This window comes from Chondrus crispus, genomic scaffold (genome assembly GCF_000350225.1).
Source record: "Chondrus crispus Stackhouse genomic scaffold, scaffold_1, whole genome shotgun sequence".
Classification (NCBI taxonomy): Eukaryota; Rhodophyta; class Florideophyceae; order Gigartinales; family Gigartinaceae; genus Chondrus; species Chondrus crispus.
In genome coordinates this window covers 103,948-129,964 of record NW_005178809.1, presented here as the reverse complement: position 1 = coordinate 129,964, position 26,017 = coordinate 103,948, and the positions used below count along the sequence as shown (strand labels likewise).

The 26,017-nt window shown below is 51.3% G+C and overlaps 12 protein-coding genes; 7 read left to right on the top strand and 5 right to left on the bottom strand.

The window, feature by feature from the left end:
• Positions 1 to 428: 428 nt before the first annotated feature.
• Positions 429 to 1,060, top strand: CHC_T00008725001 (hypothetical protein). XM_005711708.1 is given in 2 exon segments: positions 429 to 899; positions 900 to 1,060. 1 exon segment carries the CDS (start codon positions 429 to 431, stop codon positions 897 to 899), a length of 471 nt encoding a protein of 156 aa, XP_005711765.1. The 3' UTR covers positions 900 to 1,060.
• A 2,814-nt stretch (positions 1,061 to 3,874) lies between these two features.
• CHC_T00001342001 (hypothetical protein) lies at positions 3,875 to 4,966 on the top strand. Its single transcript, XM_005711707.1, has 2 exons — positions 3,875 to 4,306; positions 4,400 to 4,966. Exons 1-2 carry the CDS (start codon positions 3,875 to 3,877, stop codon positions 4,964 to 4,966), a joined length of 999 nt encoding a protein of 332 aa, XP_005711764.1.
• A 1,135-nt stretch (positions 4,967 to 6,101) lies between these two features.
• CHC_T00008631001 (CP12 protein, chloroplast precursor, involves in the regulation of CO2 assimilation) lies at positions 6,102 to 6,944 on the top strand. XM_005711706.1 is given in 4 exon segments: positions 6,102 to 6,103; positions 6,104 to 6,202; positions 6,352 to 6,645; positions 6,646 to 6,944. Coding segments are annotated over 2 exon segments (393 nt in total), but the record flags the coding sequence as incomplete, so codon positions are not given.
• Positions 6,945 to 7,628: 684 nt separating this feature from the next.
• On the top strand, positions 7,629 to 9,960 carry CHC_T00008770001 (GTP-binding protein of Obg-family). XM_005711705.1 is given in 4 exon segments: positions 7,629 to 7,660; positions 7,661 to 8,331; positions 8,485 to 8,926; positions 8,927 to 9,960. 2 exon segments carry the CDS (start codon positions 7,661 to 7,663, stop codon positions 8,924 to 8,926), a joined length of 1,113 nt encoding a protein of 370 aa, XP_005711762.1. The 5' UTR covers positions 7,629 to 7,660; the 3' UTR covers positions 8,927 to 9,960.
• A 126-nt stretch (positions 9,961 to 10,086) lies between these two features.
• Positions 10,087 to 10,638, bottom strand: CHC_T00001341001 (hypothetical protein). The gene has a single exon (XM_005711704.1). The coding sequence runs from the start codon at positions 10,636 to 10,638 to the stop codon at positions 10,087 to 10,089; it is 552 nt and encodes a 183-aa protein (XP_005711761.1).
• A 424-nt stretch (positions 10,639 to 11,062) lies between these two features.
• CHC_T00001340001 (hypothetical protein) lies at positions 11,063 to 11,974 on the top strand. The gene has a single exon (XM_005711703.1). The coding sequence runs from the start codon at positions 11,063 to 11,065 to the stop codon at positions 11,972 to 11,974; it is 912 nt and encodes a 303-aa protein (XP_005711760.1).
• Positions 11,975 to 13,417: 1,443 nt separating this feature from the next.
• Positions 13,418 to 15,739, top strand: CHC_T00001339001 (hypothetical protein). XM_005711702.1 is given in 2 exon segments: positions 13,418 to 14,107; positions 14,108 to 15,739. 1 exon segment carries the CDS (start codon positions 13,418 to 13,420, stop codon positions 14,105 to 14,107), a length of 690 nt encoding a protein of 229 aa, XP_005711759.1. The 3' UTR covers positions 14,108 to 15,739.
• A 9-nt stretch (positions 15,740 to 15,748) lies between these two features.
• Positions 15,749 to 16,273, bottom strand: CHC_T00001338001 (hypothetical protein). The gene has a single exon (XM_005711701.1). It carries the CDS (start codon positions 16,271 to 16,273, stop codon positions 15,749 to 15,751), a length of 525 nt encoding a protein of 174 aa, XP_005711758.1.
• Positions 16,274 to 16,278: 5 nt separating this feature from the next.
• CHC_T00001337001 (hypothetical protein) lies at positions 16,279 to 16,461 on the bottom strand. The gene has a single exon (XM_005711700.1). It carries the CDS (start codon positions 16,459 to 16,461, stop codon positions 16,279 to 16,281), a length of 183 nt encoding a protein of 60 aa, XP_005711757.1.
• A 367-nt stretch (positions 16,462 to 16,828) lies between these two features.
• On the bottom strand, positions 16,829 to 19,056 carry CHC_T00001336001 (hypothetical protein). The gene is made up of 4 exons (XM_005711699.1): positions 19,000 to 19,056; positions 17,229 to 18,802; positions 17,044 to 17,137; positions 16,829 to 16,939 (listed from the first exon to the last, which is right to left on the bottom strand). The coding sequence occupies exons 1-4, from the start codon at positions 19,054 to 19,056 to the stop codon at positions 16,829 to 16,831; spliced, it is 1,836 nt and encodes a 611-aa protein (XP_005711756.1).
• A 480-nt stretch (positions 19,057 to 19,536) lies between these two features.
• On the top strand, positions 19,537 to 24,407 carry CHC_T00008915001 (Pullulanase, Pul1). XM_005711698.1 is given in 2 exon segments: positions 19,537 to 24,276; positions 24,277 to 24,407. The coding sequence occupies 1 exon segment, from the start codon at positions 19,537 to 19,539 to the stop codon at positions 24,274 to 24,276; it is 4,740 nt and encodes a 1,579-aa protein (XP_005711755.1). The 3' UTR covers positions 24,277 to 24,407.
• Positions 24,408 to 24,452: 45 nt separating this feature from the next.
• CHC_T00001335001 (hypothetical protein) lies at positions 24,453 to 25,916 on the bottom strand. Its single transcript, XM_005711697.1, has one exon. It carries the CDS (start codon positions 25,914 to 25,916, stop codon positions 24,453 to 24,455), a length of 1,464 nt encoding a protein of 487 aa, XP_005711754.1.
• Positions 25,917 to 26,017: the final 101 nt, after the last annotated feature.

The following is a 26,017-nucleotide window of genomic DNA, read 5'->3' as shown; positions in this document are numbered from 1 at the left end:
GCCGCCCGCGCCACGCCTAGTTGGCTGTTTTTTTTCCCCACCCCGACCCCCGCCGCCCCGGATTGGCTGCCGCGCCGCCCCGCCCGCATCGTCGGCACATCAAGCCTTGTGCTCCCCCGCCGCCCGGAGGACAACGCGCGACCCAATCACGCGCGCCGCGCCCCCGGCCTGCGTGGCCCCCGCCAAGCAATCTCGCGTGGCCCTTTGCTTCGCGCTGCCTCGCGTGGCAGCGCCACGGCCGCCGTCGCCTTTTTTTTTTTGCCACACCCCGACCAACCGCGCTCGCGCACTTAGACGGCGCGCGTGAAAAAAAAAAGGGGGGGAAAAAAAAAAGTAGATATAAAGCCGGCGGACTTGGACCAACTTGTCACTCCGCGCGCCGCGCTCCGCGCACGGGGCGCACGCGATTGCCGACGGCACACACGACGATGACGGACGCGAGGCCGCCGGTGCCCCCGTTCACGCTCGCCACGGCGACGGCCAAGGTGCGCGCGGCGGAGGATGCGTGGAACACGCGCGATCCGAAGCGCGTGTCGCTGGCCTACTCGGTGGACACCAAGTGGCGCAACCGGTCGGAGTTTCTGAGCGGGCGCGCGGAGGTCGTAGAGTTTCTCACGCGCAAGTGGGCGAAGGAGAACGGGTACAGGCTCGTCAAGGAGCTGTTCGCCTTCGAGGGGAACCGCATCGCCGTCAGGTTTGCATATGAGTGGCGGCATGCGGACGGCCAGTGGTTCAGGGCATATGGCAATGAGAACTGGGTCTTCGATGAGGACGGCCGTATGAAGGAGAGGTATGCTAGCATCAATGATGTCCCGATTCCGGAGGCGGAGAGAAAGCTCACGTGGGAACAGGGCGCCAGGCCGCACGACTTCCCGGGCTTGTCACAGCTTGGCTTGTAAGCTTTTTTTTTTTGTTGGAACGCGGATCGAGGGTGCTCGTGTCGTAGCGAAGACCAACCTTCACAGTTGCGATTGGCACGTGTGAACGTCGCAATAAACTACGCCCCACTCCTGCCGCATGTCTGTTTACACACATCATTCAAGTGTGTGGGAGAACAACACTACATGAATTGCTCGAAATTGCCGGTCTTGCCGCTCCTCATTCCCTTCCCCGCTTCCCGTAGTCTGCCACCTTCACCATCCCAAAATCACACTGCCACTATTTACACCACTAACACTACAACCCGTTCCACATCTACGACCCCTAGTCTATCTACAGGTATGCACAAAATTTGGCATCGCACAACTCATGTATGCGGCCGTCACCGAGCGTCATCCGCGTGCCTATGGTGTCCGCCATAACGGTGCCCCGATCCTGGACGGCGGTGCGGTGGCGGCCGCCCATAAAACTCGTCTACACCAAATCGCGGCGGCCCGCAACAGTGCGACCACCCCGGCCTAGTCGACTGCCCCCCATCCCAGTGCCTCCCCCGAAGCGCTGCGAGGACCTTTCTCCACCACCTGCCCCTCTTGCGGCACGGCCTAAACGTACCCGGAACCGGCCCGCGGTGTCCGCGCTCCCTGCTCAGCTCTCCCACGCGCCCCTTGGAGATGCGGACGACCCAGTGCTCGCCGTCGTCGACGAGCACGAGCTCGCTCAAGAACCGTTCAGTATCTCTCCAGCGCGGCGGGGGTGCGTAGTGGCCGCGGCGGAACATGCGACCGTCGAGCCACGCCGGCGCGAACAGCGCGGCGCACAGGTCGCCCAGCGAGCGCACGTCACGAAAGTCGGCGTGCGAGCGCGGCCGCGCCGCGCCGCCCCAGCGCAGAAGGGTGGCCAGCAGCGCCACCGCCATGGCAAGCCGCAGCGACATGGGCAGCTGGCGGAAGGGCGGCGAGGAGCGGGCCGACGACACGGAGGAGGGCGGCGACGGCGGTGGCGGGGGGGAGGTGCGGTCGCGCGCGCGTCGCAGGGCCGGGTCGGGGGCAGCGGCGGTGCTGGCGGGACGGGCAATGACGGCGTCCGCGGCCGAAGGCGGAGGAATGGCGTCGGCGGCGGGCTGCATCGCCCCTCGAACTGGCAGGCGAGGGAGAAGGCAGGATGTGTAGGAGGTGGTCCGATTCGTAAGAAGGGATTAGAGACCAGTGGGACGGGTGTAGGGCCCGGTTTTTATAGGGGAGGACTTGAGGGGTGACGGCGAGAGGACAGAGGGGGCGGCGGGGGGTGGTGAAGTAAACGTGCTCAGACAGTGGAGGTGCAGCACAAAGGGCAGTGCCAGGTTTCCAATTTGAAGAGAAGTTGCGAGAGGAAGAGGATGCTGCTTGCTTTGCAGCAGCGATACGGGGCGCTAGGAGATCCGAGAACTTCAGGGGATACAGCACCTATCCCAAGTTGCGAGAGCGTGTTGAACGGTTGCCGACGCGGGTGACAGTAGACTCTCATGGGGCGAGGGTGTGTCGAGGTTGGGATGCATAGATGAGGGCGGGGGATGAAGGCCGCAGTGCTGTGTGGAGTGGTGAGCAAGGATAGAGGACTGGGCCCCGTACATGATAAGAAATGCTCGTAGCCGGACAGCGATGCGCGCGGCTGTCCGCATGCGGACAGCGAGTACGCCGCGACACCTTGCTGGTCCGCCTTTGTCTGGGTTCTAGATTACCGATCACACGTGGCCACGCTATCCTGCTGGCCTTGCGACATACTGCGTGATGATGTCAAATTGCGGAAATTTGGGGCTGGCAAATCGTTGCTTTTTCCACAAGCGACGCACCCCTCCAGTGGCGTGGCAGCGCATCCGCCCAACCATCGCCTCATAAACACACACCCCGCTTACCCTCTTACCGTTAACGGCCCCCCCTTCCACCACCATCGTCTCCACCTTCTACATACGAGTACCCTTCCTTACCACTGCCTCATTATTCATCGCCTCCCTTACCACTGCCTCGCATTCTCGCCTTGCACAACCGCACTGCCCCGCACAACCGCACTGCCCCGTACAACCGCTCCGCTCTCGCCGCCATGATCAAGCTCCTCCCGGTGCTGCTCGCGCTGCTGCTAGCGCTGGCCGCCGCCGCCCCGACGCGCTACACGATGCGCTACGGCAAGCACGACCTGCCGCCGAGCCGCCGCCGCGCCAACGCCGGCGCCGCGGACGCCATAGAGCTCGCCGCCTTCGTCCGCAGGAGCGTCAGAAGGGCCGGGTACGTCGACAGGGTCGCTCGGATGAGGGACGAACGCCGCAGGCTCAACCAGCTGTGACCGTTGCGCCCCGGTCGTCCGACGCCGATGAGCAGCCCTTGTATTTGTAACGCAATAATGTCGCGTGAAGTAGCATATCAGTAAATATCTTGTTTTTCGTTGTTCAGAAGTTTTGTGTCGCATGTGGCGAAGCGAAATGGCCCGCGCGCCCGAAGCGCAAAGTCCGACTTGCGCTTGGTGTGTCGCGCATTTCTCTTTTATTGCAGTAGCGCGTTGATGCGTCCACTGCGATGAGGTTACCGTCCTTGTGACGAGTTGTGAATTCGTCTGTGAGGATTCGAGCCCAGATAAGAGAGTCCGAGTCACCATGGTACGTCTTGACTGTGTGTGCTTTTCAGTGCTCCTCGTTGCGCATGTGGACGACAACTGACGTTTGTGTTCGTAATTGCTTGTTTTTGGTCGCGCAGCAAAAAACGAGAAGTGATATCATCTCCAAGACAGAGAGCTTCGGGCTCATGACAAACCTCCTCAAAGCTGCTTTCTTTTCCGTTGCTTATCTTCGCCGCTTCTTCCACCATGACGTACGACGTCCCATTCTTTACCTCCTGCTCTCATCCATTCTCGAATGTCCCTTTGATTTACGCTCACGCTTTGACAGCAGCGGACTAACTTGGCTCATCCCAACCGCCAAATCTCTTCCTGTTCCCGTCACCCCTTCTAGTGTTTTTCCATCGCCAGCATGGGCCCCTTTCGCTACCACGACCTCGTCGACATGCAAAGTGTCGAAGTCGCTCACTACGTCGACTGCCTACAAGAAGGCGTCTTTGACGCCCTGCGCAAACAGTATCTGGACAAAGTGCTTCTTGAGGTCTTTGCTCGCGCCCCCGGTCCCCCGAAGGCGAAAGGAAAGCCCAAGTCGCCCAAGCAGACTGACTTGCAGCAGCTTTCCTCACACCGCGGCGAGCTGCTGGAATGCTTTTCATTCGGCTTTAACTACGACTCCGACGGGGCCCAGCTGCTGCTAGGGAAGGAGGGAAAGGTTGCCGCCACTAGTCGCCCGTCCGCCTCCAAGCAGGAAATCAAGACTAATGCGGGTGGTGTGCTCCGCGCCTTGCTCGAGCTCACCGAGACCCTCGAGCCGCTCCCGCAAAACAAGATTATTTCAATGAAGGTAACTTGCTGATCCCCCCCCGCCCCGGCATTGGTGTATCAACCAATGTGGTAACGTCATCATCTCACACTTCTATCGATTGTCTTTATATAGATTCTATACAAGGACCACACACCGGAGGCGTATGAGCCCCCCCACTTCATGCGAGCGATGGAACAGCATCAACGATGGTTCGAGGAGCAACCTATTCGGGTTAACGCTGGGAGAGTGTCAACACCGTTTCACCACCTCAGCTTTTCGATCCGCGCTCGCGCAAGCGCAGAAAACGAGGAAGCGCGGGTGCTGCGAAAGCGCGAGGTATTGTCGATGGATCACACTGCGCCGCAGACAATGACAATTCTGGACGTCGGCGGCTCGCAGGGCAATTCGGGGCGAGTAGCATTACCTCCTGCCCCGATGCGCGAGACGCAGGACTTTATGGAGCGCGAGGAGGTTTCCGCACCCACCACGAAGAAGGAAAAGCAGATGCCGTGGAAGCGCAAAGGGCCCGGAGAGATGAGTCAGAAGACTGGAGGGCGCAAGAAGAGGAGGGGCGAGAGCTACGGGACGAAGGGAGGGTGGTCTGCCTCAGCGGGGACAGCGTTGGCGCAGAAAAAAACGAAGAAGGCTAGCGTGGCTGGACGGGTGCCGCGAGGAGACGGAAGGACGAAGAATTCATGAGTGGGGAGAGTGGGTACTGTATGCGGTGCGGCGAAAGCTTCGTGGACTGGAGTAAGAAGGCATGCTGACTTTTTGATGCTTGCGCGTACTTATTGTTTCAGTCGAGCTTTCCTCTTGGTGCATTTCTGCGATGAGTGTGTTAGACACCAGACATGTGTCCGTGCGAGGTTTTGCATAATTACAATGAAGTTGGGGAAGGGAAAGAAAACAATAAATGGAGACCTTCAACGTCGGGACGACCGACAGACTACAGGTCGTATGGAATAGAACGGAAAGGCTGTAGGTATAAAGAGCCAAGTGTCCCGAGATACGGAAGGGCAAGGAGGCTCATACCAATGCACTGTGCGGGTTTGTAGCATTCCCATTCAATCGACCAGTTCTATGGAAGGGCGAGTGTGCTCACTGCATTCGTCCAAAAAGTGATCGAGACTTTTCACCCCTAGCTCTACCTTCGAAGGTAGAGTTGTACGCAATACTTTCAGAAGTTACGAAGAACGTGCATGCGCTTTTGCTTGATCATCTGAAATGGTGTGTATGGTAGAAGGGCTTCTGGAAGCCCTTCTAGTACTGTACACACCATCAATGTTTTACGAAAAATTGCGAAAATGTTTCCTTGGGGCTATGGAGAATGTGAAATCGATCCTCGGCCATCAATTGCCGACGGCAATTGATGGCCGAGGATCGGCAATTTCCCGTCATCGTTTACGACACTGAGAGTGGCCAGTGGCGAACAAATGAGAACAAAGGCATCCGGTCCTGCCAAGCTCAACCAGAGGGATATTTCTTTTTTTGTTAGGCTCTCTTGTCGGTACCTGTCACCTTCTGGGTGGGCAGCGGCGGAGTAGGGCGGAGGGGCAGCCAATGAAAACAGCCAATATCGTCCTTCCTGAAAGCCCGACGTCTTGATCTACAGTAGAAAGTCCCGTGGCCATGAAAGGCGGAAATCGAGGAGATATTGCATGCGCTATTCGCCTCCCCATTGGTCGCTCCAAGGAAGCTCCTGGCTCCATTCCATTGTGCAGATTTCTTCGCTCTCAAACAAAATCTCTCGGCCCTCGCTGCTTTTTAGCTCCTCAATTTCGCCGGGCCTGACGTCTTCGTCCCTGCCCTCTTGTCTCATCCTCACTCCCAGCTCACTTAACTGATATTTGTCACCGCCTCACTTATCCGCTTCCTGCAATGGCCTTTGTCTCCTCTGTCTCCGTCGCCGTCCGACCAGCGTCCGTCACACCAGCGGTATGTCCTCATCAAGCGATTGCGTTTCATGGCCACTTTTTGCTTGCGCTCACGCTCCTCCCGTCTGCCCAGTGTCTGACCCCTCGTCCCCCCTCCTGCTCACGCCACATATGGTCATTGGTGGCGCACTTTTCGGTTCGACTACGTAGGTCTCCTCCTTTAAGGGCTCTTCGCTGAGGTGGACCACGCCGAAGCCGCGCGTCGCCCTCTCGATGAATCTTGACACCATCCAAGTCAAGATCCAGGAGGAGATGAAGAAGGCCCAGGACGCCACTCAGCAGTTTGGAAAGGGCTCCAAGGAAGCTGCCCTCGCCTGGGACGTTGTTGAAGAGCTGGAGGCGGAGGCCTCCCATCTCAAGGCCAACAAGGGCTCAAACGACCCGCTGGAGAAGTTCTGCGAAGAATCCCCAGAAGCCGATGAATGCCGCGTCTACGAGGATTAGGATCTCCACGCTGGCTTTGCGTAGCTTACTCGACATACTCGGACACGCTTTCAGGGCAACGTATTGTTATCGCTTCCCTTTTGTTTATGTAGTGCTTGCGACTAGTTCGCACAGGGTGGCGTGCGCTTTCGTGTCTTGATCTCCTGAGGTTTTTTTGTGCATTGCCAGTTCTGCGGTATACCAATTGCTTTGTAAACGGAAGACTCATGCTGTGGCGATTTCTTATTGTTGGTCTAATCCCACTTGTGACAGATACTGCCGCTTCTGTTGTGGGCGTAAATCTTTGTGTATGTTCATGGCTTTCCGCCGTTGCCCGAGCCCGTGTGTACGCCTTTCGCTTATATATTTAAACACTCCACAATTTGCTTGTTTAGGATGCACCATCGTGTGGAAGGTGAAGCCAAATTGCAATTCTTCTAGCCACTCCGGCCAGATGCGAAGATACTGAAGTCATAGGGGAGAGCTCACGGCACACACGGCGTCATTCAATCCCTACTGATGGAATGTAGGGCGAAATAGAATAAAAGACTGTTGAACAGGGCAGCATCTCTTTTCCCAAGCATGGCAGAGAGAGGGGGAAATGTGCGACTTCAGTAATGGAAGAGAATTGTTCCAGGTCTGCCTTACCAAGGGTACCCTTGGCAGTACCAAGTTGGTACTGTACAAGGCTGGTCCGAAAGGCAATCAGGGCTTCGCTTCTCGGAGGATGAAGTGGATTTTTTGGGGAAATTTAAGGCAAGGTCGTTTTTTTGTGAAATATTCGAAGCACGCGTCTACAGCTTTAAACAGCTCAATAAATACTTTTAGGGTGGGACACCGCTCGATACTCCCTATCGTATTTGTAGCGCCCCTGAACTTCTCGTTGAACTTGCACGCTCCATCACAGCGCAGCACTGGTCCTCTAGTCTGCAGCATCCGAGATCTGAATCACCTGTACATTACTCTTGCGCCGTAGTACGCATATTTTTAAGAAGATTCCACTACAGCTGACCTGTAACGAGGGACGACCCTAACCATGGCAGCGACACTCGCGAAGATCGAGGAGATCGAGACTGAGATGGCACGGACACAGAAGAACAAGGCCACATCGCAGCATCTTGGCATTCTGAAGGCCAAGCTTGCGAAGCTACGGCGTGAGCTGATCGCACCGCCGAAGGGTGGTGGTGGACCAAGTGGCGAGGGCTTCGAGGTTTCGAAAACAGGGGATGCCCGGGTCGGCTTCATAGGCTTTCCATCTGTCGGAAAATCATCACTGCTAACGCTTCTCACGGGGACAGCAAGTGTAGCAGCAGCGTATGAGTTTACGACACTTACCTGCATTCCAGGAATGCTGTACCACAACGGAGCGAAGATTCAAATGCTCGATCTTCCAGGAATTATTGAGGGCGCTAAAGATGGTAAGGGAAGGGGGCGGCAAGTCATCGCTGTTGCCCGTTCGTGTGACCTAATTCTGATTGTGCTTGATGCGTCGAAGCCGGCAAGTCACAAGCGAATCATCGAGAAGGAGCTGGAGGGCTTTGGAATTAGGCTGAACAAGAAGCCGCCTCCAGTATTGTTTCGCAGGAAGGATCGCGGAGGTATCTCCTTTTCCTCAGCCGTCCAAACAGACTTGAATCTGGATGTTGTCAAGAGCGTCTGTGCTGAGTACCGGCTTCACAACGCCGACTTTGTCGTGCGCGGAGAATGGTAGGTTGCAGTCTTTTTTTCGTCTGGTCCCGTTACCCTTCGCCCATTTTTCGGCTTCGCGCGCTGATGACTCGAAGAGTTGGAATACTAACTACTGTGTCGGTCCCCACTTGCCCTCTACTATTTTCTGAATTATCTTCCTGCCACTGTTAGCTCTATTGATGAGATCATCGATGTTATAGAGGGCAATCGCAGGTACGTCCCAGCTCTGTACATTGTGAATATGATTGACAAGATCACGATGGAGGAGCTGGAGCTCTATCACCGGATGGACCGCTACGTTCCCATTTGCGGGAAGTTGCAATGGAACATTGATGGTCTTTTGGAGAAGATCTGGGATGACCTCCAGCTAGTGCGCATTTATACTAAGCCCAAGGGTGTCACAGTGGTAGATTTCTCGGAACCAGTGATTCTGAAAAATGAGGAACGGATGCGGACAGTAGCTGCATTCTGCAGAAGAATTCACAAGACGCTAGAAAACGAACTCAAGTTTGCTCTTGTGTGGGGAAGAAGCACAAAGTTCAACCCACAAAAGTGTGGTAAGGACCACGTGTTATGTGATGAGGATGTTATTCAACTCGTCAAGCAGATTTAAATTCATGGCAAGATAGCATAGATTATGCGCTGATCAGAACGCATGTGCGCCATTTGGCGGTCACTACTGCGATTTGAAACGGCGCGAGAGCGAAACTGGGGTATAGCGACAGAACACGCCCGGGGCATGCGGTGATCTGATACTTCAGGTCTCTGCATGCCTCGTAACTTTGTGGCCTCGTTCTTACATTAACCCGGGACATCACAGCAGTTGTAAAGAAAGGTGCCTAACTGTGTATATTTCGATGAAGATTTTGACATAAAAAGAGCATCATCTGTACTTGGCTGAGCTCACATGGGAAATGAGCTAGTGGTTGTCATCAAGTGATGGCAGGTGCTCGACTGAAGCCCCATATCTTGCTATGACAACCGAAATTGCTTTTGCCGGGATCCCAACACTCTGCGCGACTTCACGACCACAAGGGCAATGGCAATCCCGGTCACATAGCACGAGTCGCAGGAAACTATGTCAGTACGGAATCGCATTGTTGGCAATGAGAGCGCTGCCCGCTCAAGCCTGCATGCCGACCGACAACACGAAGGGCGAGCCACCATTTCGAGGTATTCGACAAAAGTCCTTTGCCGACGCAATGGAGACTGGAATGCTCGAATACGAGAAGAATATTGCAGCTGTCAAACGTAAGCTGTTCGCTCAAATATTGTCATCGGAGACAGTCGTAGACATCGGCATTGGGACCGGCCCGAATCTTCGCTTTCTACAGAAAGGCACACACGTGCTAGGAGTCGATCCAAATGAGTACATGTGGCCGTATGCAATGCAGAAAGCCAGAGAAAACGGAATAGAGCTTCGCGTGGTTGGCGGGGTGGGGGAGCAACTCCCAGTTGAAGATGAAAGCTGCGATGTGGTGATTATCACATTAACGTTGTGCAGCGTCCGGGATCCGTGTGAGACGTTAAAAGAAGTTCTGCGTGTGCTGAAGCCAGGGGGACGACTTTTTTTCATTGAACACGTCATTGCGGATCGGTCCCGTCCTGTTTTTCGCCTTGTACAGAACTTGCTAAATCCCCTTCAGGTCGCTCTTGCCGACGGATGTCATCTGAACCGAGACACAGCAAGCATTTTGGAGAATGTGCAGGGCTCAAGGTTTAGATTCAGTGAGGTGCAATATGAAAAGTTTGATGTCGGGGGATCATGGAATCCTATTCGTCCTCACATTGCTGGGTTTGCCCGAAAGGAACCTTCGTAAGGTTTTCGTATCGCATTGCCTCCTGGCTGGCTTCCCCGAACACATTTGAGATGTGGATGTGGCAACAAGAAATAGCAAATGTCTGAAAGTCTGCTTTGTCAACGTGATACAACTCTTCGAACACTTCGGGAGTTGCTCTACAAAACCGTGGCCTTTCGTCGTACTTTGTGCACTGTCGGGTAGATGTATCAAGCCATTTGCACCAGCCATCTTCTCCAATCATGCCAAGGTACTCCACGACATCTTCCTCTTTTTGCAACATGTCGCTGATGACCTCTTCATCGAAATCTCCTAGTTTGCAACATGCACCGCAACCCTTCATACATTTCCATTCCGGTTTCACACTAGCTCTCCGGTCCGTGCCCCGCATAGAAAGGTGCGCTCTTGTCCCTCTTTGGCTCTCAGCTGTCCGGGGAGCAGGTGCTTTGAAGCCCTGCCGAAGGCCGAATACACATGGGGCAACGAAAGCTGACAAGTCTCTTGCAGAACTTCTCTCATGAATCATTTCAATCCTTCACTAAAGTGCATTTGGAGCTCCGAACTTGGTACCTGTCTTTCGAGCCACGGTGGTCAATCGTTAGTAGAACGGTTGGACGGTCGTCAGGAGCAAGGGGGGTGATCTATTCGGACCAAAATCTGGCCGCGATTTCAATTAGGCATTCTGCTGAACCGGATGAGAACGCGGCGTTAATTGAATATCTTAGTAAAGGGCCTCTTGTCTAGTTAAGACTGTTAGTTTAATCTTTAAATGAGGGACAAAAGCTAAGGCGCTGCCCATATTTCGAGGAAGCACTAATCAAACTTGCATTATTCAGTCATTTTTCTCCTTCTACAGCGAATCAAAAACATGAAGAGACTCATCCAAAACAGAGTTGTCGTCACAGTTTTCTTCTACTCCTTTCGCAGCCGTCGGTATTAGTGCATTCACCATGGATTCTTTCATAGTGCGAGTAAGCAAGGGGAAGGATATTATCCGGGCGGATTGCTCTCCAGACATGACTGTCAGCGCCCTGCGGCAGCAAGTGGAGTCAAAGGCGGGAATGGTGGATGGCGGACTCCGATTACTCTACAAAGGAAAATTCCTGAACGATGCGTCAACGCTGGAGTCGGCGAAAGTGATGTCAGGGGCGAAAATGATGGCGATGGTGACAGCAAAGCAACGAGAAGCTGACCTGCAAGCTGAGAAATCTGTGAAAATAAGCCAGGATAACGCTGCTCTTGACGCAATGCGAGAACAGTCGGCTGATGGAGATTCTGCATCTGCATCAGCATCAGCATCAGCATCAGCATCAGCATGTAATGCTTCGCCCACCAATCAAGAAGTTCGCGGTGATGCTGCGAAAGCGGGACAGACGAAAGTTCTTCTCAAAAGGGGGAGAGAACGCTTCCGAGCAAACGTCGAATTAAGTGCAACCGTTGGGGAGCTGAAGGTGCACGTAGCTGGTCTAGATGGCATGAATGCTGCTGCGAGAGATATGAAGCTTCTTCATAAAGGGCGGTTTTTAATGGATGATATGTCGTTGGCGGAGGCAGGTTTGCGCGATGGATCTATGATGATGTTAATGTTCGGAGCAAGATATCATGACAAGAAGGACGCCGTCCAAGACATGAAGGAGTTGGAGAATGAGATTACAGAGCTAGAAGGTAAATTCAAGGGGGTTGCTTCGAAGGCAAAGGGAAGGCTTCTGGATAGTACTGACCTTGCCCTCGCGAAGGGGCAAGTACTTGAGACTTACGAGCGATTAATAGATAATTTGCTTTCGATTCGCACGGAAGCGGAGGCGAAAAAAGGTCTTGAACATCGTTTGCGTCAGATTCGTATGGAGCTGGAAAGGTTATAGCTTGCTGATGCTGGGTTCTCCTTGCAAATAGGATGGTTACGACGAAGTGTCAGTGGTTGCTTGAAAATGCCGATTCATATTGGAACACGTGCATTCAGGGGAATAGGAATGTTTGAAGATACTGATTCATATCAGAACACGTGGAATCGGGAGAATAGGAGCGACCCGATACGCGCAACGAAGGGCGCGTGGCTCGAATGTGCATGCCGCCTACGAGATTCCCGAATAGAAATAGAGCTGGGGTATACAGGATGCCGGATAAAGAAGGGAATCGTGGTTCGAAAACTACAAAATAGCAGGTGCTCTATTGGAGTATCGGTGGTTGTACTGCAGGACCCCCTTTCGATTTGTTTCCTGTTTCGCCACAGCGCACATGTGCACGTGGTGCGGCGTAATTGGAGAACACTATTTGCTGCGGAACGCAGGACATTCATTTTACTGCAATCTCGCCTATTTCGAAATTCGCTTCGCCGCTCTACTGCTAATCCGGAACCCACTGGGATCCCAAACACATATCTTTTTTGCACCGCTCAGGCCTCTTGATGCTGTCTCTGACCAAGAACAATACATGAGGTCAAACGAGGACTTGGCGCCTGTGGAAGAGGCAACTGTGAGAGATAAGGGCGAACTGGGACGATCAGAGGGACGGCTCCCCGCATGAAGCAGTCATGCATCAAGAATGAGTTTTGGCAGCCTCCTCACATCGATGAGGCTGGAGCAGGGCTGGCAGTAAACTACACATCCAGCGTTGCGGAGCAGCAATGTTCCCGAAGTTGTGGATAAAAGCAGACTTGCTACGGATGTCGTACACCAGTCACATCATTTTGCTACCTGCTAAGGCGCAAAGTGTTTTGAAACAATTGAAAAACTTTTTTAGGGTTGTTGAGTGACTCCAAACGAAGAGATATTTGTCAATGAGTCATTTTCCCGGGCACGGGAACCAAATAGAAGTTTTGAAATAGAATTAAAGAGTGCAAGGAACAAGATTGTCTGGACCTGAAGCTCCACCCCTACAACAATCATGCGTTCCATTAGAATTTGTATGTGTCTCACATCGTCGATGTGAGACACATACATGTATTTTGCATGTGTCTCAAGTCATTCAGGTTAAGAAATGCTTGTTTGGGAATAATATTTCGCCAAAAGCATTTTTAATCCAGAATGTTGTTCTAGAAAAAAACTATGACAATGTGAGCACCTCCATCCATTGCTTAGACAAAACCTTGAATAAAGTCCGTCGTGCAAAACAGCGACGGCCAGCGCACTCTCTGTCCGCATTCTAAACCGCGTCTCCAAAAGCCACCAGTTCCATCTAAGCGTCCAGCTGCGATAGTCTATCAAGAAAAGTCAAATACTTCCTTTCCAAGGCCCGGATCCTGGCACCGAAAGTGAGAACACGGCTCCGTTCCTGTTCATGTATCTCCGACAAACGGCAACCACACCATGGCACCAGAGGGAAGGTTCGTTCGCATGCAGAAGGGACGAATCAGTCGGCAAAAGTCCTTTGCCGAATTTATGGAGACTAGAATGCTCGAGTACGAGAAAAGTATTGCAGCTGTCAAACGTAAGCTGTTCGCTCAAATATTGTCATCGGAGACAGTCGTAGACATCGGCATTGGGACCGGCCCGAATCTTCGCTTTCTACAGAAAGGCACACACGTGCTAGGAGTCGATCCAAATGAGTACATGTGGCCGTATGCAATGCAGAAAGCCAGAGAAAACGGAATAGAGCTTCGTGTGGTTGGCGGGGTGGGGGAGCAACTCCCAGTTGAAGATGAAAGCTGCGATGTGGTGATTATCACATTAACGTTGTGCAGCGTCCGGGATCCGTGTGAGACGTTAAAAGAAGTTCTGCGTGTGCTGAAGCCAGGGGGACGACTTTTTTTCATTGAACACGTCATTGCGGATCGGTCCCGTCCTGTTTTTCGCCTTGTACAGAACTTGCTAAATCCCCTTCAGGGCGCTCTTGCCGACGGATGTCATCTGAACCGAGACACAGCAAGCATTTTGGAGAATGTGCAGGGCTCAAGGTTTAGATTCAGTGAGGTGCAATATGAAAAGTTTGGTGTCGGGGGATCATGGTGTCTTATTCGTCCCCACATTGCTGGGTGTGCTCGAAAGGAACCTTCGTAAGGTTTTCGTATTGCATTGCCTCCTGGCTGGCTTCCCCGAACACATTTGAGATGTGGATGTGGCATAAGGAAATAGAAAATGTCTGAAAGTCCGCTTGACGTCATTAGAGCAAATGGGATACCGTAAGAGATAGGATACAGTGAGATTCTCGATTTGCAAGTTGCAAAACGACGGCTGCACTTCAGAGTAAGCGAAGAGATATTTGCCAATGCGTCAGATTGGCCCGGCGCGCGGACCAAATAGACAGATTGAAGTAGAATTAAAGGAAGCGACGAAAACAAGATCGTCCAGATCTGAACATGAGCACCTGTTAAACAAGCACACGTTTCAGAAGAAACTGGATGAGGTGAGATACGTTTCCCGAACACGATTTTTTTAAACCAGAACTCGGTTTTTGAAGCTAACTATAGGAAACTGATATCAAGCAATCCAGAGCATATCTTTCACTTTGCTGAATAAGAACCCTTAAGTCCCTTGCTCAAAAGGGATTTTGTCTGCATGTACTCCTTCCACACTCTACAAATAGGCACTACAATTTTCCTTTCGTAAGTGCGAATACCGACACTGAAAGTGAGAACACATCTCAGTTCCCATTATCTTCCAACAACTGCAACCAAGACATGGCGTCAGAAGGCATGCTTGTTCGCATGAAGAAGGGAAGGACCACCTTCGAAGTGATGGTCAATGAAGGAGCGGTGAACAAGTATCGCGATGGCTCAATCAAGAGGATAGACGACGTGGTTATCGTCCCAAGAATATGGACAAATGCCAGTCAGGGGACAAAAGCGAGCGCCGACCAAATCAAGGACGCCTTCGGCTCTGAAGACGTGAATGGGGCCTTGGACATCATTCTCCGTGAGGGTGATGCGCAGGAGAGTGCCCATGAACGGCAGGCCAAGTTGGATGCCAAGCGTCAGGAAATTATCGCTTCTATTCAGAAGAATTACTCGTCCCCGGAAGGGCGTCCTCTGCCGACGACGCGCATCGAGAATGCGTTGGAACGCATAAAGTTGCGTATCGATGTTGACGTCGACGCAGATAGGCAAGTCACTGGAATGATCGAGAGGCTTACGGCTGTCATGCCAATGAAGAAGAGCGCTGGTATAATGGAAGGAACAGTCACAGTCGCTACCTCTCTTGCCGGTGCGGTTTCATCAGCGATAAGGAAGCATGCACGTGTCAACCGGGAGGTTTACGGAGATACGGCAAAGTTTGAAATTGAAATGCTCTCATATGACCTCCTTATGAAAGAATTATCTCGTGTCACCAAAGGGCAGTTTGATTTCCAGTTGTCTCAACCTGCACCTGAAGAAACCGCACCATCATCATCATCGACCCCGGGACATGGTAGTGGGCGAAAGGGCGGAAGAGGGAAAAGGGGGAGGGGACGGAAGTAGTGCGTTCGTGAAGTTTACATGTATGACCTTGGCCTAATGAGCTAGCCCCTCCCCCGGGCATCACAACCTTTTCTTCTTCTAAGATATACTAGGTGCCATTCTTTTACTGAAGCAGCACCCCGACCCACTGGGCTCCATTACATGAAGGTCATTGTAATGTACAGCCCAAAAAAGAGAGCAATAAGAGCAATAAACAAATAGTACAGAATGTTACAGGCCTGTGCACTTGCGTTGTGGAAGACGATCATTTCGAAAGGGTTTGATCATCCTGAAACTGTGACTCCTCTTCTAGTAGTTCGTATGGATCGATGTAGGACGTCGTCCCAAACGTGGGCATGTCGTATCGTCTCTCGTTCGGGGAGCCATGGACGGCACCTGTGGCGTAGAGCACAATGAAGGCAATGCCCGCTGCGACAGAAAGTGCGGCAACGGAACCGATGACTGACCATGCTGCTTTGGTTTGCCGATATTCATATTCAACCTCTCTTTTTCGAACCCTAAACTGCACGTTCGAGTCCGCTTCCATTTCTATGGAGACATTTTGCCTGCTTCCGAAGAGTTCGTTGACTTTGTTCCGGAGCTCCAGGTTAAGCGCGTCGTCGTCCGCCGTATTGCCACCTTGTTCCGGCTCTGGGATTGATGACGCGTGCCAGCGCCTGGAGACTTTAACGCGATTTGCGTGATAGACACGCGTGGTTTTGCTGAAATGTATGAAATTGCCATGGTATCCTCTACAGGGGGAAAGGACAAGCGACGGACTGAATGCCATACCACTCATTCTCTTTGCTTCAAACTGAACTTCAGATGACTTCTGGATGCACCACCTCTTGCGCAGATGCTGTCACTGAATTCGCAACTTAGACTAGCTCCTAAAATGTCAAAAGAAGCGACGGAACTGCCTGAAGGGATCAAGTACACTTTCTCGATGCACAGCTTGTGACGTGGTAGGTTCGCCATCGCGCATCATCTCGCTTTGGTCCTTGAAAGGTGTAATGCGATGGACTAGCGCCGCAGCACCGATAGATATTTAATTGGTTTTGAGGTCCAAATCAAAAATTTACAGATTTGCAGCCTTTTGTCAGGGAGGCGCTTTTTGTGCCTCAAAGTGAACCACACATGCATCATAGAGCCGTCAGGTCCAAATCTTGGGGGACAATCGAAGTTAGATGGGCATAGTGACAGGAAAATAGATTCACCAACCTTACAAGACTCCTTCACTGCGGCAGCCGTGTCCTATTACAGTATAACCTTCCGGGTGCGGCAGACAAATAGAGAAGCTCGAAAGTATTGCCGGGTGGCGCGAAAACCTATTAGATGGTTTCAATCATGAATCCAGAATCTCCTTCAGGATTTTGTTGGTAGTCGTAGGGTCTGCTTTGCTGCCAGAAGCAGACAGTGTCTTTCCGACAAAGAAGCCGAGGAGCCTTGTTTTCCCCTGAATGGCGAAAGGAAGTTGAAATAAAGAAGTTCAGGTTAGCGACAATCGAGCTCGGGTTTGTGTCCTACAACGCATACTCGAGTCGAATAGCATATCCTTACCTGCTTATAAGACTCTAACTCTTTTGGATTTGCATCAACTACGCCTTCGATGATTTTTCTTATAACATCCGGATCGGATATTAGTTTGAGATCTCTGTGAAGTGATTCAGGAGTAAGAAAAAAGAGGTCAGAAAAGGCCATGGAATAGACGGGAAAAAACGTCATGTTGCAAAGAAGCGACGAACCTTTCTTCAACGATTTGCGCAGGATTGCCTCCTTTGATGACAAGTTCCGGTACAAGGTCCTTGGCGATCTTGTTACTGATGACACCGCCGTCAATCATGCCAATCATTTCAGCAAGACCTTCAGCCGTAAGCTTACAAAGCTTGATTCCTATTTTTTCAGACTTCAAGACTTTTGTAATGTCGCCCATGATCAAATTGGCCGCTTGCTTCGGCTTTGCTCCAGCTGCAATCGAATCCTCGAAATATTTCGCAACCTGTGTGTCGTCAGAGAGTAAGAAAGCGTCGTACCCAGACAGTCCGAATTCTTCCTGATATTTCACTCTCTTCTCGTTGGGAAGCTCAGGCAAAGTATCTCGCCAAGTTTGTAGTTGCGAGTCGCTCAGGTTCAAGGGTGGAATATCTGGCTCTGGGAAGTATCTGTAGTCTGCTGCGCCTTCCTTGACTCGCATTGTCCGGGTCTCATTGGTTTTCTCATCCCACGTTCTTGTCTCCATTTGCAGCGTTTCCCCTCTGTCAAGAATTTCAGCTTGTCGTTCAATCTCAAAGTCTATTGATTTATGGGCTGCGGAAAACGAATTGAGATTCTTGAGCTCAATTTTCGTTCCAAACTTTTTTGTGCCCTTGAGACGAAGGGATACATTGACGTCACATCTCATACTACCATCTTGCATGTTGCAATTGCTCGTCCCAACATAGCGAAGAATGCGCTGGACTTCCTGTCCATACTCGGCGGCTTCCAAGCCACTTCGAATATCAGGTTCGCTGACGATTTCAACGAGAGGAATGCCGCTACGATTGAAATCGACCAGGGAATGGGTAGAGTCAGTGAGTCTCCCAGACGCATCGGCTCCTTCATGTGACATCTTGGCCGAGTCTTCTTCCATATGTAGGCGAGTGACGCCGATGACTCCTCCGGAATTTGGAAGCTGGACTGAGCCTTTCGTTGCTATCGGAAACAAGTCTTGCGTAATCTGATAGTTTTTGGCGGTATCGACGTAATAGTAGTTTTTGCGATCGTACCGAGAATAACTGGAAATATCGCATCCTAGAGCCATTCCAGCCTTCGCAGCAAGTTCAACCACCTTCGAATTCACAACCGGGAGTGCACCTGGATGCCCCATGCAAACTGGACAAACGTTGACATTGGGTGTGCGAGGGGTTTTCGTGGAGCAGCTGCAATAAGCTTTCGTCTTGGTGGCTAGCTGGACATGAAACTCAATGCCAATGACTGGTTCGTACTTCTCTAGTGCCCTGAGAAGTCCGGGAGAAGAGGAGCCCTTCTTAACCCTCTTCCCACTCTTTCCTTTGGCTTGCGATTCTTTTTTGCCACCTATCTTCTTTTCTGTCGTTACCATGGATAAGACGGAGAGTGGTGGCGTAGGTGACACACTGAAGGAGGTTCTATAAGAGCGACGTGAAATTCTGAGACCACGAAATGTTGTGTGTGCACGGGTGCAGCGTGGTATCACAGACAGCATGGATGGGGCGACGAAACCTGCCATGGTTGTCGAAATCGTTCGCTTGGTCATCGTGGTCGTGCACACTTTGTTTGTTGCACAAATTGAAGATCGGAGCTGTTTCGGAGTCTGTGAAGGTGAACGCCCAAAGAAGAGGCGGTCGTAGACACCCTCGCTGTCAAACCGAGCTTGCCCTTCGAGAGAGGCTGTACAATGGACTGTGCTGTACTGTAGTGTGGAGATAACTGTCGTGTGGAGATACTGCAGAGCAGTGCGGATTGTTGCAGGGGCATACGATTGGATTTTGTTTTCACATTCAAGGAATGGGACCAATGAATGAACGCTACAGAAGATTGCAAAGAAAAACACATTCTCCGTAGTCCATTCAAATACTCACAAGTGTCAGGACATCTCGTCCGGAGTGTATTATTGGCGTTAGGATATCCCTCTATGATACGGTATCATACTGTGATAAAGTGTTTTCATACATGATTGGCCCTTTCTGGGATCTGCGCCACGTTGTTTCCGGATCATCTCCTGTGAATTTTCGGTTCAGTAGTGGGAGAGCTGGGATGTGCAACAACCTCCCATTTTTCACTGGCTTTCTCCCTACCAGTCAAACACTAGTCGGCACGGTATCGACCCCGATGCTTCACGGCAAGATGCAGTCTCAGTAAGCCCTCTTCCCGCAAAGTACTTCCCTGGAATAGTGCCTGCGGGAAAGGCCTTCTTCTCTGTCGAGAAGCCTCATTCCAGCACTCCGTCAACTGAATCCTAAAAGTTGCCATTGCCTTCCTCAACACACCTCCCCCAATCTGTCGTACCATCTTCGTTTCATTCCCACCGCCGTAATGCAATCCCAATCTCGTGGTTCCCTAGTAATACACTACCACCGCACGCAGGGCGATCATCACCGATGGGACCTTTTCCTCTCTGCCTCGCAATCCTCCCCCTTCACCCCGATCAAAGTCATTTCCCCCGTTTGCGAATCCGGCGTCACCTCCTTCGGCACCGCCTTCCGCATCCCGCTGTCCGCTCTCTCCTCCTGTTCCATCTCCGTCCTCCCCACGCACGCCATTCTCGGCACGGACAACCCGCCGCGTCTCCTTACGGTCCCCACCACCACCAGCTCTGACCTGCACATCTTCATCGTTCAAGGCGATTCCGCGGTGTACGGCGATCCATTCGCTTTCGAACTTCCATCAATCGCATCTCCGCGCTTTGTCGGTCTCAGCTTATCCGATTCCAGTTCCAACCCATGGATCGTCTTGTTGAACGGAGGCACCAAATGCGAGCTATTTCCGGTTTCATCGCCGTTCCGAGACCCCCAAGCTCCGCCGTTGTATTTGCTTGACCAAGCTGTTCTAGCCGGCAGTGCCGTATCCATTGCCACAGTTGTTGAGCACTCTGATGCTGTTTGCATTGCTGGACCATCGAACAAGCATGCCACTCTCGATCTTCCAGTTACGAGCGCTTCTCGCATTCAGCTTCGTCGCGACGACAATGGAAACTTACAGCTGCACCCGGACCTTACCACGACACCGCTTCCGCTCCTCCTTGCCGCTCAAGCGGACAGATGTCCATCGCTGTCAATAATCCGTTCAGCCCCGTCCACAATCCCGCCGCCGGAATGTGTTCACGTTCCGCCCAAGGGGAAGCCCTTGAGAGTTTATCTCAAGCAACTAGGGCGGAACGTATACAACGTAAAAGTGGATTTGTTGGTCACGGATTCTTCGAGAATGACGCTCCTGCCTCAACGGCTTGAGACTCTAGACGATGGCAGACCTATATTTGACGTGAATCTAGTTAAATTGTCACCAGAAAAGATTTCAAAAGGGCTGAGGATTGTCCCAGTCGTCGGAGGAAAAATCGGAACTGCTTTCTTGTGGACCCCCGAGATGGGTTTGGATGTCGTTCTTGCGGAATCATTTTCGGAACTGATCAAAATTGAACATGTGAATCTGTCCGTGATGTACCATAGGTTTGGAGACTTTGAGGACTGGAATGACTGGGAGCTTCATGTTTGGACCGAGGCAAACGACAGGCATCCGGCTTATTCGACCATGTTGAAGCCAGAACGCTCTATATTGCCCGGCATCGCTCGGTTTAATTTTGATGGCTACTTATTTCCTTGCGGCGCTGTGGTCCGTGCCGAACCGGTACGCATGGCATTATTTCCTGGGAGAATGCTGACGAACGAGCACGGCGAGCAGTATCAGGGGGAACCATATACGGATGCTCTCCGGCGCGACGTCGTACGGGAATGGGTTAGTGGAAGTGCGCCAGCAGCGGTCCTCCACTTTTTGCAGGGGCATTCCGAAGTCTTGACGGATGCGCCACTGGCTGCCGATATGCGTTATGGAAGGAAATTTCGCCTTAGATATCGGCGGTACCTTCCTGAGGACTACGATGAGTGGGATTTGTGGACGTGGGACGAAAGCGATCCGGAAAATAATAGGATTGCCGTTGCTCCAATGCCAGATTCCATAACGAGAGCATGGGTTGACTTTGAGATTGATAGAGCGAGATACGGTGCTGGTGCTTCAATATCCCTCGTCCCCCGCAAAAATAGGGAGATGTGGAGCGAGCGTGATGAACCTACACGAGTTTGGCGGAATGACATGTGCAATAGGACCAGTCGCACCTTGGACGTTGCCTTGGTAACTGATGCGCCTTCGACAGAGATCGGAGGAGAGTGCCCATTTCAAGAAGATTTTTCTGTTCCCATGTTCACAATTGTCCAGGGAAGCAGCCTCATCCTGAGAAAGTTGGAAGAGGTGAAATCAATGATGACAGCATACGTTGATTCAGAAGAGTCTATAATCATCGCTTCTCCAGTTCCTGTGGCCTGGGTCTCCCCTCCAAATCGAGGCCGCTCGCAAGCAATATCTGATACAGTAGTGAGAGTATGTTCGGCTGCGACGAATGGATTCAGATCTGCTGATGGTCATATAGAAGACGATACCACTGGTATTGTCTTGCCTATTCGGAAATTTCACGAGGTCGCACCAACCCAGTTCAGACTAACGTTTAATGAAAAAGCTGTCCGCTTTGAAGAGGATTTCTTGATAGAGAACGTATCTGTAACAGTGCCTGGGTTTGACTCAGTAAGGTTAACATGGCGCATTCACGAGGATTGGGACAAGTATCATTATACTGGCACCTTAGGGTGGGAATATGAAGTCACGAAATGTTCTTTCAAATGCTTTGCCCCTACTGCAGACAACATGTACGTTATCCTTTACAACTCACCCCACGGCAAAGAAGGGCGACGAGCTGTGCCAATGCGACGAATTCCTGAAGGTTGTTGGAAGGCCATCGTCGAAGAAGATTTGAAAGGAAAATACTACAAGCTGCGAGCAGGTGGAGAAAACCCGCGCCTCTTTCCAGGAGTGGAAGTTATAGACCCATACTCACGTTGCAATACTAGTCACACTGGGCGGGGGCTAATATTCGGTTTTGAAAAGACTGCTATTCAGCCAGGCCCTTGCATACCTGCTTCGGAAACTATTATTTATGAGCTGCACGTCCGCGATCTAACTATCGATGAGAATAGCAGTGTTATAAAGCGCGGGAAATTTTTGGGCGTAACGGAGCGTGGGACAAAAATGAAGGCAGTCTCTTCTGGTTCTGGAACCGGTGACACTAGCGCAAAGCCTCTGACGCCGTGGAAACAAGAATTGATTCCGACCCTAGAGGTAGGCATGCAAAGCTTGGACAAATTCTCATCTGCTCTTGATCACATTGTGCAGATGGGTGTTAACACTATTCAGATTCTACCAATTCAGGATTTCGACAACGACGAAAATGATGACTCATCCTATGGATGGGGATACATGCCAGTGCACTTCAACTCCCCAGATGGTTGGTACGCTTCTTCGACCAGCTCTGTGGCCCGTGTCACAGAGTTTAAGCAGCTTGTGGATGCCGTCCACAAGGCCGGTTTGAAAGTGATTATGGATGTGGTCTACAATCACACAGCTGAAGACAGCAACGAATACAACTTGGATGCCAGATTTTCTTTTAATGGGTTGGCTCCTCGTTACTACTATCGAACGTGCGGGAATACCCCTGTTGCTTACACAGGGGATAGTACATGCGCAATGAGGAAGCCAGATGAGCCGAGGTGCGGTGCATGTTATTCCAATGGATCCGGATGTGGAAATGAGTTGAGAAGCGAGTCACCGATGGGTCGAAAGTTTATCATTGACTCATTAAAATACTGGGTTACCGAATACAAAGTCGACGGGTTTCGCTTTGACCTGCTTGGTTTGATTGATGTCGACACCTTGGAGATGGCAGGCTCTGAACTCCGTCAGATCAATCCTAATGTCATGATTTACGGCGAGCCTTGGGCTGGCGGTCTTTCTCCGATACGAATCACTGCAAAAGGTTGTCAACGCAGCAGAGGCTTTGGGGTTTTCAACAATACTTTTCGGGATGCGATAAGAGGATCTCCCTTTGGTACAGAGGAAACGTTTGTAATGGACGGCAGTAGATTAACTGAGATCAAAGGTGGGATAATTGGTTCCGTGGATGACTTCTGCGATTTTCCCACAGAGACAGTTAACTACGTTGAATGTCATGACAACTATACTTTGTGGGATCACTTCAGGTTTTACATTCGATCACGAACAGATGACATAGTGTTCACTGAAAATGATATGCGACGAATGCACAGACTTGCGGCAGCTATCGTTTTTACTTCCCAGGGAATCCCGTTCATGCAGCTGGGACAGGAAATGTGCCGAACCAAGTTTGACGTCGAGAATTCCTATGAGTCACCAGACAAGATTAATATGGTGCGCTGGGAAGCCAAACAATCAGAGTGGACAACGGTACAGTATTACCGTGGGCTCATCCTTCTGAGAAGGGCACATCCAGAACTCTTCTGCAAAAGCACGGCGGACGAGATCCATGAGGGTTTGGTCTTTTATGAGGATCTCGGACTTGCAGTGCCAGAGCGGTGCATAGGTTATCGAATCTTAGGCAACTCTGCAAAACTGTACCAAAGACTTCTGACAACCAATCCAGATGCAGATTACGAAGCTCTGAGAGAAGAGTCTATGAAATGGACAGAGGTCGTCGTGTTGCTGAACCCCACACCTTCTCAAGTAGTATTCGAATTGCCAGACCACGAGAGAGACGCCATATGGGTGGAAGTTGTCGATGCCACACATTCAGGGACGCGTGGCCTCAGAATGCCGATGATAGGAGCAATTGAGGTTCAGGGTCGTTCCGCTTGTGTCCTTCGGCGAGCATCAGAACGGGAAGAGGTCGACTTACAGCTTAGACTTCGCTTGAATTCAATTTCAGATTGCTATTCCAGTTTTCATGGCGATGACCCTATCACAAAATACGCAGTAGGGTTATCTTCTCAACGGAGTGAAAAAGAACTTGAGGATTTTAAGAGACTGAAGGCTTTACGGGAGCGATTCGAGGAGCAACGGGTGAGGCTCCAGGACAATGCAACTTTTGTGCCTTCGCCGAAGATGACTGAAGCCAATGCTATCGAAACACTGGACCACAAGCATGGGGAGCATCACAAACAGTCTAAATCGCAGCCAAGTCCAGGACCAGCAGCATCGTGAGGCGTAATTAGATTCCATCAAACAGGACCCTTCGTAGATACACTAACATTCCAACTTACTAACTAGGCCGTGTCTACAATATCTGTGACAAGCGTTTGCTCCTGTTTTCGTGTATAAAAGCAACGTGTAAACTTTCATGCTCTCGCAACTCTTCGTAAGGCCTTCGTCCAGTCCTCTTATTCACTTTTCCCTTCTTCCTTTTTCACCAGGGTCACTGTGGCCGTCTCCTTGATGTACTTCAGCACGAGGTCCCGTTCTAATTGCGCCTCAACTTGATCGCGAATCTTCTCCTCCTCCATCTCTTGACCCTTCAATTCCGCACGAACCAGAGCAATCTGGTTTTCTACTTCTTCTGCGTCAATCTTTATGTCCTTTTCCTTGGCAATCTTGCTCACAGCAAAGTTAACTTTCAGATTTTTCTCGACATTTCCTTTTGCCCGCTTTTTGTACAACTCGAAATTTTCCTTTGTAACCATTGCCTTGACTTGGTCATCAGACATCCCGTTGTCTTTGAATGAAGAAAGCATATTCGCAAACTTATTTTTGACTTGATTCTCGACCAAAGATTCAGGAAGATCGACTTCAACAATGGATGCAAGCTTGTTATCGATGCCAGCATTGATGTTCTTTTCTTGCGCTGCTTCAGTCTCGACTCCAAGACGTGCGCGAATTGTGTCCCTGAATTCCTCAAGCGTCTTCTCCTCACTAACTTGTTGCGCAAAGTCATCATTCAATTCGGGAAGAACATTGTCCTTGACAGCATGACAAGTCACTTCAAAAATAGCCTTGAGGCCAGCCAGTTCTGGCCTAGGATTGTTTTCGGGGAATGCAACATTCACGTCTCTCGTTTCTCCGACAGCAATACCAATGAGGCCTTCCACAAAGCCCGCCATGTACTGTCCTTCAGTCATATTGATCTCAATAGACTTGCCGTCGGCAATTTCCGGTAGCTTATCCCCTCTCGTGCCATCATCTTTTTTGTAGTATCCTACCATATCCGCTGCCAGAATTTGGCCTAGACTCGCAGTAGTCCCTTCTGGGGCAAGCACGGAAAAGGCTTGCTTCTTCCTCATGTCCTCCAGCGCCTTGTCGATGAGGGCCTCTTCAAATGGAGCTTCCTCTGCCTCGACCGCCATATTGTCATAGGACTCCGTGAACTTCGCTTCCGGCCACACATCAATCTTGATCTTGAAGTTGAGTGGGCTCTTCGGGTCATAATTAGAAATAACGGTTTCGACACCGCCATCGACCTCGGCCTGCCCGATTGCTTGAAGGCCAGAATCCTTAAGCGCCTTCTGAATGGACTTCTCAATCACTGCCTCGCAGGCGCCGGCCTTGATTCTTTCCTTTCCAACTTGGTTAATAACGATTTGTTTCGGGGCGGTCCCCTTGCGGAATCCATCGATTGTCGCCTTCTTCGTGACGTCACGGACAACAGAGTCCCAAGCGGCAGAGCATTCCTCTTTGCCGACGGAAATCTCAATGCTAACCTGGCTGTTGGGAAGAGGTGCCGTCTTTACCTGGAGACCCATTCGCAGACGCCTCGCATGTGCAGGTCTAGATGAGCATTTCGCTCTCGTTGAGAGCTCGCGGCCGAGAAAGGAAGAGGCTGGTGCGCCAACAAAGCCGAGAGGTGCCATTCCGTTTTCGTGAAGAATGCGTTCGTCAGCGCAGTTCAAAGTTGCGATGACCCGATACGGTTTGCTAGTCTAGGAGCAAGTTGTTTTCTTAAATTCCCGGA